This window comes from Nerophis lumbriciformis, linkage group LG03, assembly GCF_033978685.3.
Source record: "Nerophis lumbriciformis linkage group LG03, RoL_Nlum_v2.1, whole genome shotgun sequence".
Lineage (NCBI taxonomy): Eukaryota > Metazoa > Chordata > Actinopteri > Syngnathiformes > Syngnathidae > Nerophis > Nerophis lumbriciformis.
This window is the reverse complement of record NC_084550.2, coordinates 59,509,845-59,534,606: the sequence shown is the minus strand read 5'-3', so window position 1 is coordinate 59,534,606 and position 24,762 is coordinate 59,509,845. Positions and strand designations below refer to the sequence as shown.

General features: G+C 37.5%; 1 protein-coding gene across 2 annotated transcripts in view; it reads right to left on the bottom strand.

The window, feature by feature from the left end:
• ppp4r1l (protein phosphatase 4, regulatory subunit 1-like) overlaps positions 1–24,554 on the bottom strand; it is a 40,836-nt gene extending 16,282 nt beyond the window's left edge. The window contains exons 1-7 of one of the 2 annotated variants that reach the window (XM_061940223.2): positions 24,354–24,554; positions 17,793–17,837; positions 14,081–14,210; positions 5,077–5,183; positions 4,857–4,999; positions 4,638–4,784; positions 379–486 (exon numbers count right to left, since the gene is read on the bottom strand). In XM_061940223.2, coding sequence (XP_061796207.2) covers positions 379–486; positions 4,638–4,784; positions 4,857–4,999; positions 5,077–5,183; positions 14,081–14,210; positions 17,793–17,837; positions 24,354–24,360 — 687 coding nt within the window. In that variant the 5' untranslated portion in view covers positions 24,361–24,554. The remainder of the gene's footprint in view (positions 1–378; positions 487–4,637; positions 4,785–4,856; positions 5,000–5,076; positions 5,184–14,080; positions 14,211–17,792; positions 17,838–24,353) is intronic. The other variant, XM_061940231.2, reaches the window with a different exon arrangement.
• Positions 24,555–24,762: the final 208 nt, after the last annotated feature.

Here is a 24,762-nt window from a genome sequence, read left to right as displayed (position 1 = left end):
CTGTGACCCAACTTCGGATAAGCGGTATAAGATGGTCGGATGGTTTATCAGTTTATTTTAAAGTCATATTTACCATCAGGAAATGTTTTATGCAATGTGTGCACTCTTAATACATTGTTCTAATATTAACAGCATTTTTTCTGTGATTTTGTGCTTGTGGCATTTCGAACAAGATGCCTACACATACTTTCCCCGACTGGCACCAGATTTCCAAGGAATTAACATTCCACAGCGGGAAAACAAGAGATTTTCTGCGCCCAGCTGATGCCCAGAAGTGAAGGAGGTCTGACTTGCATATTTATGACATTAAGTCCTACTAAATACCTGCAGCATAATCTGTAAAACAAGACCATCTATTAGCTGTTCAAAGGCGGTTACCTTGCGCACTTGAAAAAGTCTGGTGTCGCTGCAAAGGTCGCAGAAGCGTGGCAGCAAGAGATGCTCTACTGTGTCTTTGCTCAGCATGGTCACTACTTTGCACAAGATCTGAACACAGGGACAAAAAACAAAAACCTCAGACGTATTACTCAGGTCAGGCTGATGTTTTCTCAATGGGAAATTTACCAAATTGAGGGGAATGAGGAAAAATGTCAGGAGTTCTTAATGTGTAACACAGTGGACCTTTGCAACTCAATGGTTTGGCGTTTGAGAAACATTAAACTTAGATTATTGGAGATTTTTTTGGCAGAATTCTGGCCACAAGAGGGTATTTGAAAGGATTTGGGCTTGGCAATTATACGATAATGATTGTGATGAATTTCAGTTTGATCACTGTGATCAGCTGTAAACATCAAACATGGCGGATATATCATGGAAATGTCAATGTGACAACAGCCAATCAGAGTCAACTTTATATCGGCCCATTTCCGGTTACAACGTACTCGTAAGTAACAGAATCATAGATATGAACAAAATGACCGAACTTGGGAGCTAAACGCGCAGCTGAAGGCAGCAAAAATAAATGTCAACAAGGGAGTTACCAAGGGCCCTAGGATTTACGCGTCAGCGTACTTGTGGACGGAATCCAGCCAGTACTCTAGCCGGAGAGCTGCAACTTTTTCGGGCCATCTCTGTGCCTGACTACTAGACACGCGGTCACCTCAAACTACCCCTAAAATGCAGCACCGAATGACTTCTACATTTTCAGATGATGGACGGAATCCAGCCAGTACTCTAGCCGGAGAGCTGCAACTTTTTCGGGCCATCTCTGTGCCTGACTACGGGACACGCGGTCACCTCAAACTACCCCAAAAATGCAGCACCGAATGACTTCTACATTTTCAGATGAGGACTTCTTGTCGTACAAAATCTGTGTGAATAACACTGTGCTACTATTGCTAATGCTACCGATGCTGTGCTAAACATTCTTATTGTTTGACGATAACTTAACAGTTTATAATGCTATAGTTTGACCTCAAGTGTTGAAATAATAACTGATAAATCCTAGTGTGTGCTTTAGTTTACCGGTACTTGAAAATCAAAACATTTATGGTTACGGTTTAAAGGGGATCTGCACTTTTATTTGGAATTGTGCCTATCATTCAAAATCCTTATGTAAGACAAGAGCACATGTTTTTATTTTTGTATTCATTCTAATTAGTAAATAAATGCGATCAAAAATCTGCTTACAACGGAGCATGTGTGTGTCGCTCTATTCTTCTGATTAAGCGCTTTTTAAAAAAACAACAACATACAAACACCTAACGTTTTGTATACACACTGCAATGATGTATGTAATGTAGTAACGGGCATATTCATAATAACACTTAATATTTACGCATTTTGTTAATTTTAAGTATACGGCGGCACATTAAATTCATAAACGCATCACGTTTGCATTTTCCTTCGACAACATCACTGATTATAACTCACTGCAGACTTCATGAGGCAACAAACATAAGAAAACATCACTTACTGCACAATTTCTGCTCTCACTGGGATGCCGACTGTTAGGATGTAGATATATTCTTGCTTAGATAAATGACTCATAATTCTCACAAAGAAAAAAGTGGGGTGAAACAAAGCGTCTTTTTGTATCATCCTCGCCATTTCCAGGTCCAAATTGGAAGCCAAAGTTGACCAATTTATCGGATTATGTACTCGTCCTACTACTATCAAGGTGAAAGACATTATTTATGATCTAAAATAAACTTCAACGAACTCTAGGGCAAGAAAGCAGCTCACCAGGCAATGTCAAAATAGAAGCACAAGCTCATTAACTCTTTGTGACGACAACGCCGCTATCAATAGTTCGTCTGCGTTAGCGCTTTTAATAACAATATCACTAATACTTGAAAATGTAAATTGAGTATTGTTGGCGGTTTTTGGATGGTTATTTATTGGGTTTTATGGGCGGAATAGAAGACCTCCCATTGACTCCATTGTAAGCAAACTTTTATTTAAGTTTATTTAGGCTTTAGAATGCATTAAAAAAAAAATGTTTTCTTGTCTCTCATGATTGTAAACACTAGGCAAAATTCCCCCCCAAAAAGTACAGTTCCCATTAAAGTTTATTTCGAGTCAAATACAATATCATACACCACATATTACCAGTTTCTTATCATAGTGTGTTCAAAAAAGAATAGGAAGAAGCAAATGCTACCCTTTTTCCATTACACGTTTACTTTCTTTTTTCAATTTATAACACCATTTAATCCATTAATAATAAACATTAAAGTGTTTGTGAATAAACATTTAGGTAAATTGTGAATCAATTAATGAGATGAAAAAGGTTATCCAATTTTCAATAAGGTTCAAAAACCTTATCAGGATTCTTCTTTTTTGTATTTTGTTAACACTTTCTAACCCAAACACTTTCTTAAACTGGATCATATCAGTACATTGTTTGACTTCTGTGCTTTTTGGTTGTTTTATCATTTATTGGTATATTGTTATATGACTCTGCTTTTTTCCCCTTTAATTTAATTTGCTGTGTTGTTAATTCAGTATATCAATAAAATGTTAAGATAATCCCTAGTTTCTTTGTTTTTAGTCCAGGTGCTTTAAAACTGGCATATTCAAAGCATAGGCTATAAAGAAGTTCAAGCCACTCAACTGTCTTTTTCAGGGGTGCTCATTACGTCGATCGCGATCTACCGGTCGATCTCGGAGGGTGTGTCAGTCGATCACCAGCCAGGCATTAAAAAAATAGTCCTAAAAATGAGCGATCATAAATCTTCACTATGACGTCACTTTCGTCACTTGATTGACATTCACGGCACCCGAGGGTCTTCTGAGATGACGCTGGCTGCTGCCAGCTCATTAAAATTACCGACTGGAAGGCGAGAAACACTTTATTTCAACAGACTCTGGCGCCATACCTGTCGTCAAAACTCCAAAGACCGACTGCACAGTTGCACAATAAAAGCTCTGCTTCATCCTGCCTGCGCTACCAAAATAAGAGTCTCAGAAAGCTGGCGTGCACAAGCTAGCAAGCTACAGAGTTTGCCGACAATGTATTTCTTGTAAAGTGTATACAAAGGAGTACGGAAGCTGGACAAATAAGATGCCAAAAACCAACCACTTTCATGTGGTATTGGACAGAAAGGAGGACTTTTTTTCTCCTCCATTCGAAAATGCGGACGTTATCATCACTACTGTCTGATTCCAATCAATGCAAGTCATCACAATCAGGTAATACATCAACTTATATTCTTGTCTTCATGAAAGAAAGGAATCTATATGTGTTAAACATGCTTGTATTATCTTTAACCACCTTTAACTTGTTAACAATATTAACTATATGTGTTAAACATGCTTGTATTATCTTTAACCACCTTTAAGTTGTTAACAATATTAACTATATGTGTTAAACATGCTTGTATTATCTTTAACCACCTTTAAGTTGTTAACAATATTAACTATATGTGTTAAACATGCTTGTTTTATCTTTAACCACCTTTAAGTTAACAATATTAACTATATGTGTTAAACATGCTTGTATTATCTTTAACCACCTTTAAGTTGTCAACAATATTAACTATATGTGTTAAACATGCTTGTTTTATCTTTAACCACCTTTAAATTGTTAACAATATTAACCATTTGTGTTAAACATGCTTGTATTATTTTTAACCACCTTTAACTTGTTAACAATATTAACTATATGTGTTAAACATGCTTGCATTATCTTTAAACACCTTTAACTTGTTAACAATATTAACTATATGTATTAAACATACTTGTATTATCATTAAACACCTTTAACTTGTTAACAATATTAACTATATGTATTAAACATACTTGTATTATCATTAAACACCTTTAATGTATTAACAATATTAACTATATGTGTTAAACATGCTTGCATTATCATTAAACACCTTTAACTTGTTAACAAAAACATATATTTCATAAATAAGTAAATATAAATTATATATATGAATGAGGTAGATCCCCACGACTTGATCAATTGAAAAGTAGCTCGCCTGCAGAAAAAGTGTGAGCACCCCTGGTCTTTTTAAACCGAAGAAAAACAAAAAATGAGGCAAAACAGAATTTAAAAAACGCCGAAGGGAACAAGCGGTAGGAAATGGATGGATATTCAAAGCAACATAAAACATTGTGATGTTAATCCCAGAAAGTATTGTGTTCCATTGAGTTCCAGGGGTCCACTATACTAATGAGAGCCAACTTACAGCAACAGCTTCGATCTTGTAATCATCGTCGCTGCTGGGTTCTGTGAGGTCCAGCAGAACCGGGCAAACTTTGGACTCCATGTCAGCCTTGGAGATGAGGCCTTGCTCCAGGAGCACCAGCAGCGCCGCTTGGCTGGTCTTTCGCACCTGGAAAATACGCAGTGGGTGGTTCGAAAGCTATTCCCAATGTCCCTGAAGAAAACAGGCTTGGAATGCTACCTGGTTGTTCGGATCGGTTAGATACCGGACTACGATGGGTACTAAGTATCTGGAGAAAGCAGCGGGGAAGTTGGGCCGACTTTCGTGTAGAAACATGGCAATGTTGGGCACCTGCTCCATCAGCTCGGCTCGCACGGTTGGCTCTGAAGTCATAAGGTTACGGGTCAGGTAAAGATATGTAAAATGAACAACTCGTACAAGAGAGGGGAATGTTATCTACCTCCGTCTTCTGACATTCTGGCCACTGTCTCCATGACACTGATGAAGTCATTTTCGTTATCGCTGAACTCGCGGAGCACATCGAGTAGCCCGCGAGCAACAATCTGCCTGAAAAGCAACAAGAGTGTCAATCAGCCTTCTCAAACACAAGCACTGAGAAAGCCTGATTACAACAACAAAAAAGGTTCATGTGAGGACAAAAGCGATGCATTGTTTTTTGTGTTATTTGTTTTTTTAACCAGCAGGAAGCATAATAAACACACACCATTGTTACAGCAGCGAACTTCTGCTCAGACCGGAATAAACTTAGTACGTATTTGATGTCTTCAGTTACCGCAACGTAGAAGGCTCTTGCAGGGATTTGATCAACACTCACACAGTAATGCAGACAGTCATCCAGATGTAAAAAAACCCACAACTTTAATAGTCTTCATTTCAAGAGGAAACTTTAATCATATTCATATACAACTCTCTTCACAAAATACATTAAAAACCTTGTTTAAACATGAGGAAAGGAAACTCCAGGTTGTACCCAGTGTTTCCTAACCATTACCATGTAATGTATTTGTGGCAGTAGGGCTGGATGGTATTCCGGTATTACTAATTATACCAATATATTTTAGAAAGAGATATGTATTTGAGACCATAACGCCATACCGATATGCAATCCTTAATGTGTTGACGTGAAAGTCTCTCAGCTCATTCTGTCTGCGCTGGTTGCTGTGTCCCGCCTCCTTCACACCAACTCCAATACAAGCATTTATTCTTTATTTCAGCCTGCTTTTCCTGCAGTACACAGCAATTTCAACCCGCTGGTGGTCGCTCCAAACACGAGAAACGAGCCCGTCCTACTGACTTGTGATTGGCTACAACGTGCAGCACTTAAACACATGGCTACTTTCAATATGATTTGCGTATTTAAAGGAGGGCGTAACCTCGGCGTGGTCTTGGCGTGCCATGTCAACTCCTGAGATCAATTCAACGTTGATTACGATGTAACAAAGAAATGTGCTTGGATTTGTGCACGCGAACACTTTGATACATCTGAATTTTTACTTGTGTATGTACCGTAGTTTTTCTGGATTTGAACATACGTCTATTTTTAGTAGGAAATCCATGCAACTGTTGTTACATGTGGACCCTGGTCTGCCAGAGAATAAGAATATGTAACATGAGGGATCAGTATTGCCAACTTAACGACTTAGTCACTATATTTACGAGTATTCAGACTAGGGCTGGGCGATATATCGATATAGTCGATATATCGCGGGTTTGTCTATGCGATATAGAAAATGACTATATCGTGATATTCGAGTATATGTTCTCACACGGTTGATTTTAGTTGCGGGCATTACACTACAGGCGTTTCTCCCTCTTTCTTGTCTCTCCTTCTCACAGAGACGTAAAAAACAAGCGCACCTTCTTACATACGTCACGTGTGCAACGTCACACGCCCTCCTCGAGCAGAGAGGTAGCTGCATGGGTAACATTAGCTGTGATGCTGGCGGAGTGGTGCGAGTGGTAATACGAGAGAAAGAAGGTGCAAATCTGGTAACAAATGGAGGAAGAATTAATTCCCAAGAAAAACAGCACGGATTGCATCGTCTGGCGGTGGTTTGACTTCAAGCGGGAATATGTCAAACAATTATGCGGCAAAAGCGTTGCTACAAAAAGAAGCAGCACTGCTAATTTGTTGCATCATTTGAAAAGTCACCCGCTAGAGAGTGAGGAGTGCTTGAAACTGCATGTCAACCTCTCCGTTCGGTGCCACACCAACAAAATGCCGAAGCAACTATTTCCACATCAACACCGTATGAAAATGTTGTTTTGATATGGCATCTTAGTGACCAAAAGTGCACTAATAGCTTGTTTTAAAATGTCTCTGACAATCTTGCACTTTCTGTTTTGAAATGACTTGAATGTTTGTGCCACTGCTTAATAAATACAGTTTTGGTAAATTGACTTAGTCGTGATTTCCCTCTCTGCATGAAAGTTCCAAATGAGCATATATTAATTAGGGATGTCCCGATCCGATATTTGGATCGGATCGGCTGCCGATATTTGCCAAAAATTACGTATCGGCAAGGAATGGGAAAATGCTGATCCAGATCCAGTTAAAAAAAAACTCCGGTCCGTGTTTTCCAACGCACCGATTTAAATAATACATTCCACTTTTCTGCTGCTCCGTAATTTTCGTTCCGCATTTTCCAGCACACCTTCAACACATCCACAATTCTCACGCAGTTGCTTTTCGCTGCTGGCATTACACGACAGGCTCTTCTCACTCTTTCCTGTGTCTCCTTCTCACAGACAGCGAGCGCACCTTCTTACACACGTCACATACTGTCACGACATACGTCACATACGTATACGTCCTCTCCCAGCAGAGAGCGAGGTAGCGGCATGGCTAACGTTAGCTGTGATGCTAGCGCAGCCGCTAAGGTGCGCAGCCGCTAAGGTGCGCGCCTGCTCAAGCGTCCTCTGCGCACGGCAAATCTATGCCACGCACAAAATCAAATAAAAAAATAAGCGCATAACAATTTTCGACACACGGACACGACAGAGAAAACAGTTTTCGTCATCATTGTTCAAATATTGTGACGTCTGTCGAGACGCTTATCTCCATTCGGTGCCACACGTCCAGATTACACACCATCAAAATGGCAAAAATTTCCACATCAACACCGTATGAAAAAATTAGTGATTTTTTTAGTTGTGATTTCCTTCTCTGCATGAAAGTTTAAAAGTAGCATATATTAATGCAGTATGAAGAAGAATGTTTTAATGTAGACATGCAAGCCTTGAAAGAACATTTTGAAAATCAAGACTACATTTCCTGCAAATGGATGCATTTCTACTCTATATTTTAATTTTAGATTTATTCTCATATCAAACTCTTTTGGCTGTCTTTTTGACACTTACATCCGGCGCCCCCCTCCACACCCTGGATTATAAATAATGTAAATAATTCAATGTGATTATCTTGTGTGATGACTGTATTATGATGATAGTATATATCTGATAGTATATATCTGTATCATGAATCAATTTAAGTGGACCCCGACTTAAACAAGTTGAAAAACTTATTGGGGTGTTACCATTTAGTGGTCAATTGTACGGAATATGTACTTCACTGTGCAACCTACTAATAAAAGTCTCAATCAATCAATCAAAACACATAGAATCATCATACTGCTGTGATTATATGCATCAAGTGTTCATTCAAGGCTAAGGCAAAATATCGAGATATATATCGTGTATCGCAATATGGCCTTAAAATATCGCAATATTAAAAAAAGGCCATATCGCCCAGCCCTAGTTCAATGATGCCATTTCTGTTTGTCATGTATAATTTTGTCTATTTTGTGTTTCTCCTTGAATAAACAGGTCAGTTTCTTGTTACCAACCATTGTGTATTATTCAAACTCCCCTAATTCAGCTGGCTAGTTGTTATCAAGAGTACTAAAACCCTTTTCAACATGATTCTGACAACTAAGTAGGCTAAATAACTTTAAACTTTAATACATGCTCGGATAGGCCAGTATCGGTCAGTATCGGTATCGGTCAGTATCGGATCGGAAATGCAAAAACAATATCGGTATCGGATCGGAAGTGCAAAAACCTGGATCGGGACATCCCTAATATTAATGCAGTATGAAGAAGAATGTTTTAATGTAGACACATAGAATCATCATACTGCTGTTATTATATGCATCAAGTGTTCATTCAAGGCTAAGGCAAAATATCGCAATATAAATCATGTATCGTGACGTGGCCCAAAAATATCGTGATATTAATAAAAAGCTATATCGCCCAGCCCTAATTCAGAGCTCTCGTAATTGTCTTTCTTCAAAAAGCAACTTGCAACACATCTAGTGACTTTTTCTGGTCTTCTTGAATTATGGATACTCTTAACATGAAAAGCATGTATTGCTCTTCTGAGAAAGCAGTGGGTTACCAACAAGTCGTAAAAAAGATGCAAAAAATGTTGTATTGCCCTTGTTGAGAACGAAGGTTTATCTAATTCTAAGCACATGTGTCATTGCAAATTATGCAAATTTGATAACCTTATTTTCCCCCCAATTGACCACTATAGATATATTGTAGTGCTGTGGGAAACATTTAAGTGCACAATAACTAACAAAATAAATTAAGTCCAAGCTACTGACTGAGGAATATGTGAAAGCAGGGCAACAGAAATTATTATGCGCTAACTTCAATATTTCAAAGAACCTAACTCCATTCACTTTAGTTTCAGACTGCAAATATGCTATTGCAATATTTACAATTGACATTTTCCACAAAATGTTCTGTTTATGTTCTTGGCCGCAAACTAAATGCTTCAAGAGCATATTAGCCATCTACAATGCCCATCCCTTTCTGTGAACTAAAGATTTTATTAGTCACCTCACCCTCACCGTATAAAAAATGAAGTAACAACTGTGGTATAATTTGACTCGAGTGAGTTGACAAGTTCACACTAGGACTACACACTATTTTAGTATTTCCTGCCAGATATGGCACCTATTTGCAATCTGTACCCTGACTGCTTTAGGGAAATGTGCCTATTACTCACCATCCCAATATCAGGGATCGCAGTGAGGTTAAAAACATTAGAGGAATTGAACATTATCAGCCAGGGTTCAGTCGGCCCATTTGGAGGTTCAGGAGGCATCTCCCCTTTAAGTTTAAAAGGTTTTACCATTTTTAAGATGCTTTGAAAGACATTTCATACATAGAAATTTTGTAAAAATGCAAGAAAACTTACTAGGAGTTTCTATCTATTAGAGGTTATCAACTGAAAACCCAACCTCTTATGCATGACTATACCACAGTATCAATATATTGTTTTTGTGGAAAAAATATCTTCACCATATCAATATTAGCCATTCCAGGAATGTATGACATCCAAAATGTATGTTAATAGCACGTTGTTTTTGTTGAGAAAACATTCACCATATCAATACAGGCCATTCTCAAATGTACAACATCCAAAGTTTATTTCATTAGTTTAATGATTTGTCTGATTTGAGAAAATCTCTTCACTCCATCACTATAAGGCATTTCATGAATACATGAGCTGTGATGGCTATATTTGATGAATACTGTAATTGTAAAAACTATTTAGTTAAACAAATAATTGGTTGAACTAGTGAGTCACTTATTAAAGTCATGAATGTAAGATTGCATTCATAGTATCGGCTACAAGTTAGTTTGTTTAACTATAACATGAATCTTTTTATTACATGTAATCTTAATAAATTCATGATTACTATAAATTCTGGACTCTAAACCGCTACTTTTTTCCTACACTTTGAATCCTGCGGCTTATAAAGCGGAGCGGCTAATTTATGGATTTTTCTTAGCTGGCGGCCATAATAAAAATAATTTTACAACACAAAACCAAGCAAAAACACTGAGAGGATGTTTTATTGTTTGTGCTATGGCGCCTTCTTTTGGACGAGTTTCTATCTGCAGGTGATGCAGTGTCCTTCCATTAAGTGCTTTCAACCGGAAGTAGAAGTGCCGTTCCGTCTTTTAGCCATCCGTAGCGTTCCTATTCGTTTCTAATCTTCATTCCTTACTCAAAGCAACGTTTGTAAGTTTTACAGTATAACTTAAACTGTTAATACATGAGTTAGTATGCTAACACATTTACGGGTGTCTACGTTAGTAGTATTAACGGCATTCTTTTTCTATTGTTTCAGTCTTACAAATTTCTAAGTAAACTCACCAAGACGTCACCGTGGACTTTTTGAGTTTGTTTAGCTGATTAGAGAGCTAGCTTCCACAACTAATGGGTCCATGACGACGACTTAATTAATTATAAATCATCTCACCTGTATCGTAGAAGGTTGTGGTCATAAACTGTAAAGTCGGTCTACTGCTCACTAGTGTTACCATATCTGAGTTATTGTGCAGAAATATGGGGAAATAATTACAAAAGTACACTTCATTCATTAACGGTGTTACAAAAAAGATCAGTTAGAATAATATATAATGTTGGATATAGAGAACACACAAATCCTTTATTTATTGAATCAAAGATACTGAAATTCTACGACATAGTGAATTTGCAAACAGCTAAAATTATACACAATGCAAACTATAACCTGCTACCCAAGAATATACAACAATTCTTCTCAAAAAAAGAGGAGAAATATAATCTTAGGGAGAAATGTAATTTAAAACATTTGTATGCACGTACAACACTTAAGACCTTCAGTATATCAGTATGTGGAATTAAATTATGGAATGGATTAAGCAAAGCAATCAAACAATGTACTAATATGATCCACTTCAAGAAACTCTTCAAACTTAAAGTGTTTACAAAGTACAAAGAAGAAGAACCATGATAAACATTCTGAATTTATTTAACTCATCCATTCTTTCATTCTTTCACTCACAAAATAATCTTACTTATCTCAACATATGAAATGTAACTTACCGTATTTTCCGCACCATTAGCCGCACCTAAAAACCACAAATTTACTCAAAAGCTGACAGTGCGGCTTTTAACCCGGTGCGCTTTATATATGGATAAATATTAAGATTCATTTTCATAAAGTTTCGGTCTCGCAACTTCGGTAAACAGCCGCCATCTTTTTTCCCGGTAGAACAGGAAGCGCTTCTTCTTCTACGCAAGCAACCGCCAAGGTAAGCACCCGCCCCCATAGAACAGGAAGCGCTTCTTCTTCTACTGTAAGCAACCACCCGCCCCCGGAAGAAGAAGAAGCGCGCGGTGCATGCTGGGATATGTGACGTTTCATTTCCATTTGTGTGTTTATGTAAAGACCCCAAAATGGCTCCTATTAAGTGTGTTGTCTGTCTAATTATAAATAATGCAGACGAGGCGTGTTAACTGAGTTCTCAACGTTTACTCACAGCGTGCTCATAACCACATTCTAACTGCCAGCATACAACAACGCTTCTCAGGGCTACCGCGCATGCTCGTCACTATCGTTGCATGCTGGGTAGTGTAGTTGTTATATTTGCTAGCTCATAACATCACATTAAGAGACACGCTTACGCGCTTAATTCAATACTCGCCGTCATTCCGGGTGGATTGACAAAAGACCTCCAGCCGCTACATATTGGTGTCAACAGGGCATTCGAAGCTAGACTGCTAACTGCGTGGGAACAGTGGATGACAGAAGGCGAACACACCTTCACTAAGACAGGGAGACAGCGCCAGACGACGCCAACATCACCTTCACTAAGACAGGGAGACAGCGCCAGACGACGCCAACATCTGCCAGTGGATCGTAAATGCCTGGGCAGATATTTCGGTCACAACTGTGGTCCGAGCTTTCCGGAAGGCAGGATTCACAGAACTGCTGGACAACAGTGACACTGACTCCGATGACTTCGACGAGACGGAACCGGCCATTTTGGATCCCACATTTGCCCAACTTTTCAATTCGGACACCGAAGACGAAGAATTCGAAGGATTTACGAATGAAGAATAACTTCAGAAAGTGAGCGCTATGTTTATTTTGTGTGTTGTGACATTAACGTTCGAGCAACATTATGTTGCTATTGCTCTGCACTATTTTGAATTTTACTATGTTTGTGATTGCACATTTGCGTACATTTTGGGACAGAGTTGTTAGAACGCTGGTTTTTAATATATTATTAAAGTTTGACTGACCTATCTGACTGTTTTTTTGACATTCCCTTTAGCGCAGCGTAGGCGCGGCTTATAGTCCGGGGCGGCTTATAGGTGGACAAAGTTTTGAAATATGCCATTCATTGAAGGTGCGGCTAATAACCCGGGGCGGCTTATAGTGCGGAAAATACGGTACTTCACCAATTATCATTTATTTACTTATTTTATTGTGATTACTTATGGAGTATATTGTGAATAAATTGAGAACAGGAAGTGAACAAAAGTTTTAGCAACTGTTATGTAAAAGAAAAGGGGTAGGATTAAATAAGCTCTGCTTCTTCCTACTCCTTTTCGAACATGTTGAAAAGAGAAACTGGAGATTGTGATGTATCATGTTGTATACTTGCATGTTCGAAATAAACTCAAACTCAACTCAACTCAACTCAACTAACATTACACTTGGACCCGGAGAACGCAAGAAAGACACACTTGTTTGCACATACTTTTTTTTTTTTATAAACCTCCCATCAGTCTGCATCGAAGTGAGAGCAGACATTATACAGTAAGTAATTGTTTTATTATGTTTGTAGTTTGTATTTCAGGTTTAGTACTTAGCACGACTGCTACTTGCTGGATCTATTTATCACTCAGCTTCTAAAACTTGTCGATCATCCTCCTTATATTCCGGCTCAAAAATATAAGGTTCTGGATCATCATTTGTCCCAAAGTAGTCTCTGTTGGCTCTCATGATTAGTAGTAGTAGTAGTAGTAGTAGTAGTTGTTGAAGGAAATGGTAAACATTGTGATAAGTCTGTGAAATAATGTGCCGCCGTATGTTTAAAATGACCAGAAATATGTAAATGTGACATGTTATTATTAATGTTGTGTCCTTGGGCAAGACACTTCACCCCTTGCTCCTGATGGCTGCTGGTTAGCGCCTTGCATGGCAGCTCCCGCCATCAGTGTGTGAATGTGTGTGTGAATGGGTAAATGTAGAAATAGTGTCAAAGCGCTTTGAGTACCTTGAAGGTAGAAAAGCGCTATACAAGTATAACCCATTTATCATTTATTTATTTACATATTTACTTACAGCACGTACTGTACATAAAACGGAGGTTTTTTTTAGAGCGCTTTATAGGCGGAAAAGAGAAAATCCCATTACCTCCATTGTTGGCTGACTCTTGCTAATGTTTATTTACGAGTTAGAATGCATAAAAAAAGAAAAATGTGTTCTTGTCTCACAAAAGGATTGTGAATCATAGACAAAATTTCAAAAAAGTGCGGTCCACTGATTCGGATTAAATTTTTTTGCAGTCATTCTCGCACTCAATGCAAACAATGACTTCATAATTACATAAAGTATGTCTGGAGTGAGTTTTTGTTTTAGATCGCTTACCTGTTGAACACATTCTCACTGAAGGCGTATTTCTCTAGCCTCCCGAGCGGCGTTAAGTTGTCCTGTCCCGCGTCAAGGAAGGCTGTGATGCGGATGCCGTCGCACTCAGAACCATAATCGTCAAATCCAACTGCAGGATATAGATCAAAGTTGACTTTTATGGCCATACAACATGACATTAAATATGCAGCACATAACAGCCTGCTAATTTACTTCAATTTGTGGTAACTGTCTCAGGTCGATAATTTAACTCTGAGCCAGCCTGAGAATGGGCGAATCAAGAGCCACCAGTCAAATTCCAGTTGGATTTAACTGTGTTTCATAACAATAGTGTTTGTTAACACAAATTGTGTCAACAGGGGTGTCAAACTTGTTTTCACTGAGGGCTACATTGCAATTATGACTGTACTCACAGGGCTGCATGTAACAGTGAGTAAAAAATAAATGTACACGGATTCGGCTCCTGATATTATTACAAAATTGCATTATGCATTTGATCATTATATAAACTGCTCCAAAAAGTACTAAAATAACATCCTAGATCTGAATGAATGAAATATTCTTATTAAATACTACATACCGGTAGTTGAATGTGATGACAATAAAATCACACAAAATGATCAATGGAAATCAAATTTATGAACCCATGGAGCTCAAAGTTAAAGTGGAAAAACACACTACAGGCTGTCTATTCCATTTTCACAACAGCATGTGAAATTGATTGTCAATCCGTTTTTGCTTCCTAAGTGGACAGTTTGATTTCACAGATGTGTGATTGACTTGGTGTTACATTGTGTTGTTTAAGTGTTCCCTTTATTTTGTTGAGCAGTTTATATTTTCAAAAACTAAAACATTCTGGCTACAGAGCAGCAATTTTTTTTGCCGAAAAAATCTATAGTGATTGTTGTTGTGTTTCCCATATTACTGTGAATAGAAAAACAGTAACACTGTTTTTTACGGTAAAATTTTGCTGACTGAGCAGCCATTTTTTACCCTAAAATCTATTGTAATTTTTACAATGTAAAATGTTATGGTTAAATTGCTTTGACCTCATAGGTCAATCAGATATTTATTTTTACTTCAACAAAGTGTGATAATGTATGATAATGTAATATTTGTTACACTTTTAGGAAACAAAAAAACTATTAGTTCATTATTATTACATATCAGGGTTATACGTTGACGATTCCAATTCTGATCATCCATGAGTGAGATCGGCTGATACCAATACCAATACCGATCACGTCTTAACTGTAAAGATTCAATTTATTCATGGTAAGTGCTATTGACATATTAACACAATATTTAATCAAGTTCTCTTTTATTACATAGAATTGTTTAAGCAAAACAAACTCAATAGTACACAATAACTAAACAAAACTTATATTACTCATTTAAATTATTTGGTTTTTACTTTCAAAGTCCTCTTGTCTCCAGGAATTAACCCTGGAGGTTGTAAATATGAACAAAAACAACAAAAATTATTTTGAGAAAATAAGAACATCGACCTAATCACTCTAGTATCGAAAATGTACTGATATAGACTTCATTAATTTATGGATCAATCCGCCCTTCCCTTAAGTGTTGTGCACTGACTGTGACAATGCTGAGACATCAACAGTTGTTATTTAATCCTCTCTCCAGATTCCTATTATTATACTTGTTAATTTCCTGTTAATATCTGCGTATGTTGCGCTTCCATCAACAATTCTTAAACTTTACTAAGCACTTACTTCTTGGCGTTGTTGTTGAAACACTGTTTGACACCTCAAGACGGGATTGTTTAACTAGTTTGAGCGCTGTGTCATGCTCATGGGCAAGCACGAGGACGGACGCGCTACGTACATGTTGTGTAATCCATGCAATTGTTCCTTCGACCAGATGTTAGGGATAACCACTGCCTTGCATAATCTTAACAAGGAGTACCCCTGCCTGATTTCTTGGAATGCCCAAGAGGCAAAAGTCAATTTGATAAATATAATTTCAATAATGCGCCCTTCATTAAGAGAGACAGACAAACTGAGAGACAGATCGACAGGCAGACAAACAGTGGTAGATACAGGTGACTCAAACAATTTGAATATTGTGCAAGGTTATTTTATGACAGCAGTTAGATTTACAAGGTGAAACTAAGGTTCATAACAAGATATTTTAAGTATTTTTCACAGTTTCCCTGTGGTGGTGGAGGCGTGGCTAAGGGGTGGTCAATATGACATCATTTAATTAGCTATAAAGCATTTTTTTTTTTTTTTTTTTAAAGGCAAAACAATTATACATATATTTAAAACAAATCTGTTGTTATTAATTCGTATTAACATATATGTTTCTTACATATCGTTTTGCTCAATTTTCCAATTGTTAATGCTCATTGTACAATGTACATTGTTGAGATTTTTTCCCCCCTACAGATTTCTCCAATCCTTTTAGTCATGCTTTATTCATTAAAAATGACTACAAACATATCCAGCATCTATTTATGGTGTTATTGGAGACTTTACTACTTCTCTCACACGTCATACTTGCTTTGCGCTGCTGCGAGCCTTTGTCCAGGGTGTACCCTGCCTTCCGCCCGATTGTAGCTGAGATAGGCTCCAGCGCCCCCCGCGACCCCAAAGGGAATAAGCGGTAGAAAATGGATGGATATATATATATATATATATATATAAATAAAATAAATACTTGAATTTCAGTGTTCATTTATTTACACATATATACACATAACACTCCTCTCTACTCATTGTTGTATTTGAAAGTGCAATGCTTTGCAGCCAGTAGCACAGCCTTTCAAGGAGCATAGGTATGTGCAGTGTAATATTCTGGGTTGGAGTCAATAACCAGGCGAGGTGATGAAGTTACGTCTCTTTACTTCATACTTCAGAACCGACTCCCACACTTGCCGTCAGGGTGCAATTCAACGTAAACCGTTGGCCAACCAAAAAGTAACTTTTTGGTTGGCCAACGGTTTACATTGTATTATGCACTCTGACGGCAAGTGTGGGAGTCGGTTCTGAAGTATGAAGTAAAGAGCGGACGTGACAACAGGCTGTCCTCACTCAGGTCCGCACGAACCTGGAGGGGGCGTGCCTTAAGTCGGGCTGGAAATCGGGAGAAATTCGGGAGAATGGTTGTCCCGGGAGATTTTCGGGAGAGGCACTGAAATTCGGGAGTCTCCCGGAAAATTCGGGAGGGTTGGCAAGAATGGTTATTGTGCACGGCAGGCATTATTTGTTGGAATTGGGCCAGTTGTCAGCATAAAATTGGTAATAAACGTTAAAAAGAGTGTCGGACTTTGTGTCTTCTGGACGCTACAATACATTATACAACAATTTGTTTTCACGTAAAAAAACAACAACTCATTTTTAAGGTTAAGGCTAATATTTTGCTGTGGCGGGCCGTGACAATCAACTCCATTAAGGGGAAATCCTGTCTTTTAAAATGATATTGATGAATATGGCTTACAACTTATGAAAACATTGAATTGAAAATCTCATAAAATTTGGGGTTTTCAAAAACTGTAAGCCATAATCATCAAAATTATAATAAAGGTTTGGCATATCTCACTTTGCATGTAATGAGATTGTAGCACATATTAGTTTCACATTTGAAGTTGAATTGCTGAAAGGATTGAAATTTCACAATATTCAATTTTGTTTGCTTTACCTGTAGACAGACAGATAGCTATTTTGTAGTCTTTTTCAAGCTTTGTACTCACAATCATCTACGTCGTCATGGCCATCTTCGAAATATAACGATAGACCTGCAAAGACAAAACATGTGAAGGGGAATCTGTGGTGGTAAACATGTCATTAACATGCCACCGCCTTATGCATCACATTCTCAGGGTCTTCCTCACCACCACAAACAACACCACATTGTGGTCGTCCCACTGCACACATTTGTAAACCAAATGTCAGAAATAGGGCTGCACGATTAATCCACATCGATTGACATTGAGATTTAATTAGTTCCATAAATAACTAAGGTTTTTTTCTCTCCGCTACTATCGGCATTTGAGTGATGTTTACCATTCAGAATTGTTGAGCCTCGCATCCTTTGCCTCCTTGCCAATCAAAAGTGTTTAAGGAAACAGCATATTTGTGCACGCTAATTACAAACACTATACTTGCACCTTGGAAAACGTTTTGATAGTGACTTGGCCTGGACTAATAATAGTCAATAAATCAATTATTTCAAGGATTAATTAAAATGAAGTTGAAATACTGTTTGTTTCTCCATCTCACGCTTCAAACCAGGAGAAAGAGGTCTCACTCTGTGAAATCGCTCTGAGCACCTGATTGTGTTTATTTAACAGTACAATTAACTGAACGTAGTAGGCCTTCTAGACAGTCATTCACAATCTTTGTCTTGGTGGGCAGAGAACTGAACTTCGAGCATACACACGCAGGATTCCCGCCTCCCTATTGCCGACTTGCCAGTAAGTAGTTTTCACAGTAACAAAAATTAGGAGGAAACAAATATGATTACAAAGCCAAATGTCCCGCTGTGGGAATATTTCAGCTTCAACCCGGACGAGCAATATGAGCCCATCAACACAGACAAACGAACCAGAATGTGGTGATGGCAATAAAAAATGTAAAAAAATTAAAAAAAGAAACTTCGACCTAGTTTTACACTTTTGATTGTCCACGAAGCAAAGGACGCAACGCTCAACGATTCTGATTGGCGAAAATGTCTGTCACTCAAATGTCAGTGACAAGGGAGGGAAAAACTTCAAAACCTCCAACTCTTGCGATTAGCATACCGCACTAATTAACGCCTTGATGTTGATTAATCGTGCTAATGTCACAATTACATAACATTAGCAACTTTGTATAGTTTTTATTGATTATACTTCCGTTTAAGAGCATGATGTAGACAAAAGCTCTGAGTCTGTCTGCACAAAGCCAAATATTTTTACTTCACTCGTTAATCTTGCAGTTTTATGCATTTATATGTATAAAATATATCAAATTGCAAGTTGGAGAGAAAAATGGCAATTAGGTTTTTCTCAAAAACGTGCAGCCCTCAACAGAAATATAAATTGAACAACTTGGGATTGTTCATGCAGCATTTAATTGAAATCAGGCAGCACTGTGGCCAGATTCAATCTGCACCACAAACAACAACAACGGATTCATGACTTCCAGCTGACAAGCACATAGCAACCCTCACAAGGAGAAGGTGTCCTGAGCTTAAATGTATAAAAAAAAAAAACACATCTTTGACTAAGGCAAATATTTGTCTTCATTTAAGTTGATAAGATTTGTAATTCAAGTGTGAACATACATTCCCATTAGTTCTACATCATTTAATTACATTAAAATTAAGGCTACTCGACTGAAAAAAAAAGGTGAATAGATTTTCTATCATAGAATTGAGATTGCGGTTCTGTGGGATGACTATTTCACGTGCACATTACGCACAACCAAGTTCAGACCCAGGTGCCTTTCTTCAAGAACAAAATACTTTTTTTTTTTTTTTATCAAAATTGCTATTGGACTTCTCATTGTGTATAGACACTTCCAAATTGTCTTTGTCCTTCATGAGTGGTCTCAGCAGGACAATTGACGGAGGACTTAAAAAAAAAAAAAAAAATTAATAATAATAATAGTAATAAAAAAATCCTTCAAGTAAAAAAATGACATGCTTACTCACTCAAGAGTACATTCATGCACGTAATAAAGACAAATCAAAAGAACTGTCAATTAATTAATGGGATTGTTTCTCCTGCAAGTTGATGAATGATAGCCAGAGTGAGTTGGCTGCGTTGCCCTGGGTTCAGGGACGGGCCGAGCAGGGAGAAGTGTCGGCTGTCATGCCAATGACGGTACAGGTCATTCTTTGGGTAAAGTGTGCTTCTGTTACCGATGGTGTTCAGTCAAAAAAAAAATTATAATTAGAAATTAGATCATTTGTTAGTGTGACTCCAAATCACAATTTATTTCATATTTTTTTGCAGCCTTAGTAAAGGATACATTAGCAAAATAATTTGACTATCATGAGGGTACATATTAAATACTGCTTCTTACAGACTTTTTTTCAGACTAAATGAAGTTCCAGCATTTAAATGACCAATGTATAGCCTAAATATGTAAATCAGGGGTGTCAAACTCGTTTTTAGTGAGGGCCACTTTGCAGTTATGGCTGCCCTCAGAGGGCCGCTTGTAACAGTAAATATTTATGAATATAAATGTATATTAGCTTTGTTACATAATTCATGTCAAAATTAAAAGAACAAATTCATTTACAGTAGCCAGAAAGTATTTTATTGATACAGATTGTTTCCAGCATTTGGCGGACCATATCTGCCTTCCGGGCCTTGAGTTTGACACCAGTGGTGTGAATAGTATTTTTAACAGTCAAAAGTGTGCTTGCTAAAGTAATTTAGCTGAGAACGTCTAATAATATTTCAGTATGAAAGTATAATAATTGGTACAATGATGTTACTCACACTACTGAAGGATAATTAGGCGTAATTAGGTAAGTGGTTTAAAATGACAAGCATGTGGTTGAGCCTACTGAAATATTAATTGTGTGGCCGCTATCAAACTCAAACCGCCAATTTGTGTACAGTATTTGACTATTAGTTGGTTTCAAGTTTATTACAAACATGTATACAGTTTTAATATGATACATCAAATATTTTTCCTTACAACATGCCTGAAAAGGCGTAGGTAGAAGCAACACTTATTTTAACCTACCTTTTTTCCACAACATAGCAGTTACCTACACATATATTTATTTTTTGTTCTCAATTTGTAACGCAATTTACATCAATGATTACAACAGTTCACTTACTAGATAGTTATGATTACTAATGTCTAATTTTCAGTAAGTTCAATACATCTATATTGTTTCTTCTTCCTTGTACTTTGCAAACATTTGTAGTTTGAATAGCCTCTTAAAATGGAACATAGTACATCGTTTGACTTATTTGCTTAATACAGTCCATATTTTCATTCCACATTGTGATATGCTAAAGGTTTTAAGTGTTGAACGTGCACACTGCATGCAAATGTTTAAAGTGAGATGTTCCTCTGAGGTTGTATTTCTCTTCTGTTGAGAAGAATTGTGGTATATTGTTGGGTAGCCGGTTAGTGTTTGCATTGGGCATAATTTTAGCTGTTTGCAAATGCACCAAATCATTGAATTTCAATCATTTTGATTAATTAAATAAACAATTTGGATGTTTTCTCTCTCTCTCTCTCTCTCTCTCTCTCTACACACACACAATATATACTGTAATATTGTACATGGTAATTGTTATATATTGTATATATTATGCAAAAAATATAATATATCAGTATATATCATTTACTGTATATTTAGCATGTAAATATTGTAAATTGTGAATTATATTTATATGGCGCTTTTCTCTAGTGACTCAAAGCGCTTTACATAGTGAAACCTTTTATCTAAGTTACATTTAAACCAGTGTGGGTGGCACTGGGAGCAGGTGGGTAAAGTGTCTTGCCCAAGGACACAACGGCAGTGACTAGGATGGCAGAAGCGGGGAAACCTGGAACCCTCAAGTTACTGGCACGGCCACTCTACCAACCGAGCTATACCGCCCCAAATACTACATATATGTTATATTTTATATTGCTACTACGGTACATTTTTAGTCTACTTTATACCTGCATTATCCTTTCCATCCTTTGTAACTGAGCTACTGTGTGGAACAATTTCCCTTGGGATCATTAAAGTTTGTCGAAGTCTAAGTCTTCTCTATATGCAACATTATCAAATTGATATTTTTAAGAACACAATTAGTCAATAATGGTGATTATTTCTAAACAATAACTCAGATATGGTAACACTAGTGGGAAATTACAAAAAATATATAGTGATTTTTGGTCTGTAACATATTTTTGCTTCATGCATTATAGAAATATGTTTTGCCACCTTATGTTGTATATTTTATATGAGATTTTCAGCTCATTTCAGCATTTATTATTGCACCCAAAAATTTACTATTACCGTATTTTTCGGACTATAAGTCGCACCGGCCAAAAATGCATAATAAAGAAGGAAAAAAACATATAAGTCGCACTGGAGTAAAAGTCGCATTTTTGGGGGAAATTTATTCGATAAAAGCCAACACCAAGAATAGACATTTGAAAGGCAATTTAAAATAAATAAAGAATAGTGAACAACAGGCTGAATAAGTGTACGTTATATTACGCATAAATAACCAACTGAGAACGTGCCTGGTATGTTAACAAAACATATTATGGTAAGAGTCATTCAAATAACTATAACATATAGAACATGCTATACGTTTACCAAACAATCTGTCACTCCTAATCGCTAAATCCCATGAAATCTTATACGTCTAGTCTCTAACGTGAATGAGATAAATAATATTATTTGATATTTTACGGTAATGTGTTCATAATTTCAAACATAAGTCGCTCCTGAGTATAAGTCGCACCCCTGGCCAAACTATGAAAAATACTGCAACTTACAGTCCGAAAAATACGGTAGTGATTTTTGGTCTGTAACATATTTTTGCTTCGTTCATTATAGAAATATGTATTGCCACCTTATGTTGTATATTTTATATGAGATTTTCAGCTCATTTCAGCATCTATTATTGCACCCAAAAATGTACTATTACCGTATTTTTTGGACTATAAGTCGCTCCGGAGTATAAGTATAAGTCGCACCGGCCGAAAATGCATAATAAAGAAGGAAAAAAACATATATAAATCGCACTGGAGTATAAGTCGCATTTTGGGGGGAAATTTATTTGATAAAACCCAACACCAAGAATAGACATTTGAAAGGCAATTTAAAATAAATAAAGAATAGTGAACAACAGGCTGAATAAGTGTACGTTATATGAGGCATAAATAACCAACTGAGAACGTGCCTGGTATGTTAACGTAACATGTTATGGTAAGAGTCATTCAAATAACTATAACACAGTGGTTCTTAACCTTGTTGGAGGTACCGAACCCCACCAGTTTCATATGCGCATTCACCGAACCCTTCTTTAGTGAAAAATAAAAAAAATATTTTTCAAATTCAAGACAAAGTTATATGTGTTTTTACTGGTGCACAAAATGAACCAAACCGTGCATGAACATCACCTTGTTCAAAGAACAAAAGCAACACAGTGCATGAACTCACAACTAATAACACACCTGCAATTCAGATGGAACATTAGAAGGAACATTGTTTGGGGGTATCCTTAATACGTTGATAGGGAGAAGTTTTTATTTACACAATGAGTCAGGTGTGTTTTGACCTCCTTCGAACCCCTAGGGTTCAATCGAACCCAGGTAAAGAACCACTGCTATAACATATAGAACATGCTGTACGTTCACCAAACAATCTGTCACTCTTAATCGCTAAATCCCATGAAATCTTATACGTCTAGTCTCTTACGTGAATGAGCTAAATAATATTATTTGATATTTTACGCTAATGTGTTAATAATTTCACACATAAGTCGATCCTGAGTATAAGTCGCAAAAACTGCGACTTATAGTCCGAAAATAACGGTACTAAATTATACCATTTTGATCACCTTTTTATAGCTTAGTTGTTGGATTATTTTAATTCGGGGGCAATATCAAAGAAAAAGCGACTGTAAAGTTGTGATAAAGGAGCAGCAGCGTGTGGCTAATGCCAGTGTTTACAGCTGGACAACGCAATGGCAGTGTTTACAGCTGGACAACGAAGGGAATGTGCTTGGAATATAAAAACAAGTCTGTTGCGTAAAGACTACACACTAAATGCAACGGTTTCCTTTGACCAATGCCACTCGGCTGTGTCTTTCCTCAAACAAAGCATGTCGGGGGATAACATTATTTCACCTATGTATCGACACATACGGGATTTGTTCATCTTAAATGTCTGAAAATGACTTTAGCATGCATGCTAACGTTAGCTAGGTCAACCAGCTAGCCTTTGCAATGACAACAAGCAGGCGATACATGCAGTTAAAACCCTCACACGGGTTGCTCATTTTGTTTTACAAGAATATTAGTTCACACAATGTCGCTGTGAGCAGTATTGTGGCATTCAAGTCAAATATTTCGACATCCCCATGTAGCTTTTGTTAGCCGACTGGCTAGTGTTGCTAAGTTTGCTAACACCATCTTGTCCAGCCCCTTGACTCGCCTTAAAGACCAGCACTGTTTGCCCAGGCTCCAATCGCGCCGACGAAGCCGTTACATAACAATATATTTCCTTTGTGTGACATCGCGGTTCTTAAAGAGTTGAAATGAGCAAGAAAACTCAAAAGTTCCAGAGTGCCGTTTACCTGCCATGTTGCTCTGCGGGCTGCCGTCCCTCCCGTGTGGGCTGTCACCCGCGCTCAGCTGTCACTCAAATAAACGCAACAACTTCCTGAATCTACTTCCTGATGTCGAATGTATATTTTTTTTCCAACAGGGATTCCGCTAATCAGCTTGTACATAAAGTCGACATAACTCGGCATTTAAAAAACTTGGGCCTTTGTGTTAGCAGGCTATCTCCGGACAAAAAAAAAAAAAAAAAAAAAAGCCGATGGAGTCACGTGACCAGGCGTTCCAAGATGGCGACTGGTACTTTCGCTGCTTAGCTAACTCCGCTGTTTACAATCATCACAACATGGCGTTTCAACGCGCCCACGAAGACTTCGTTAATAACTCCACTTTTTTTACTGCCATGAAGTGAATAAATACACGGCG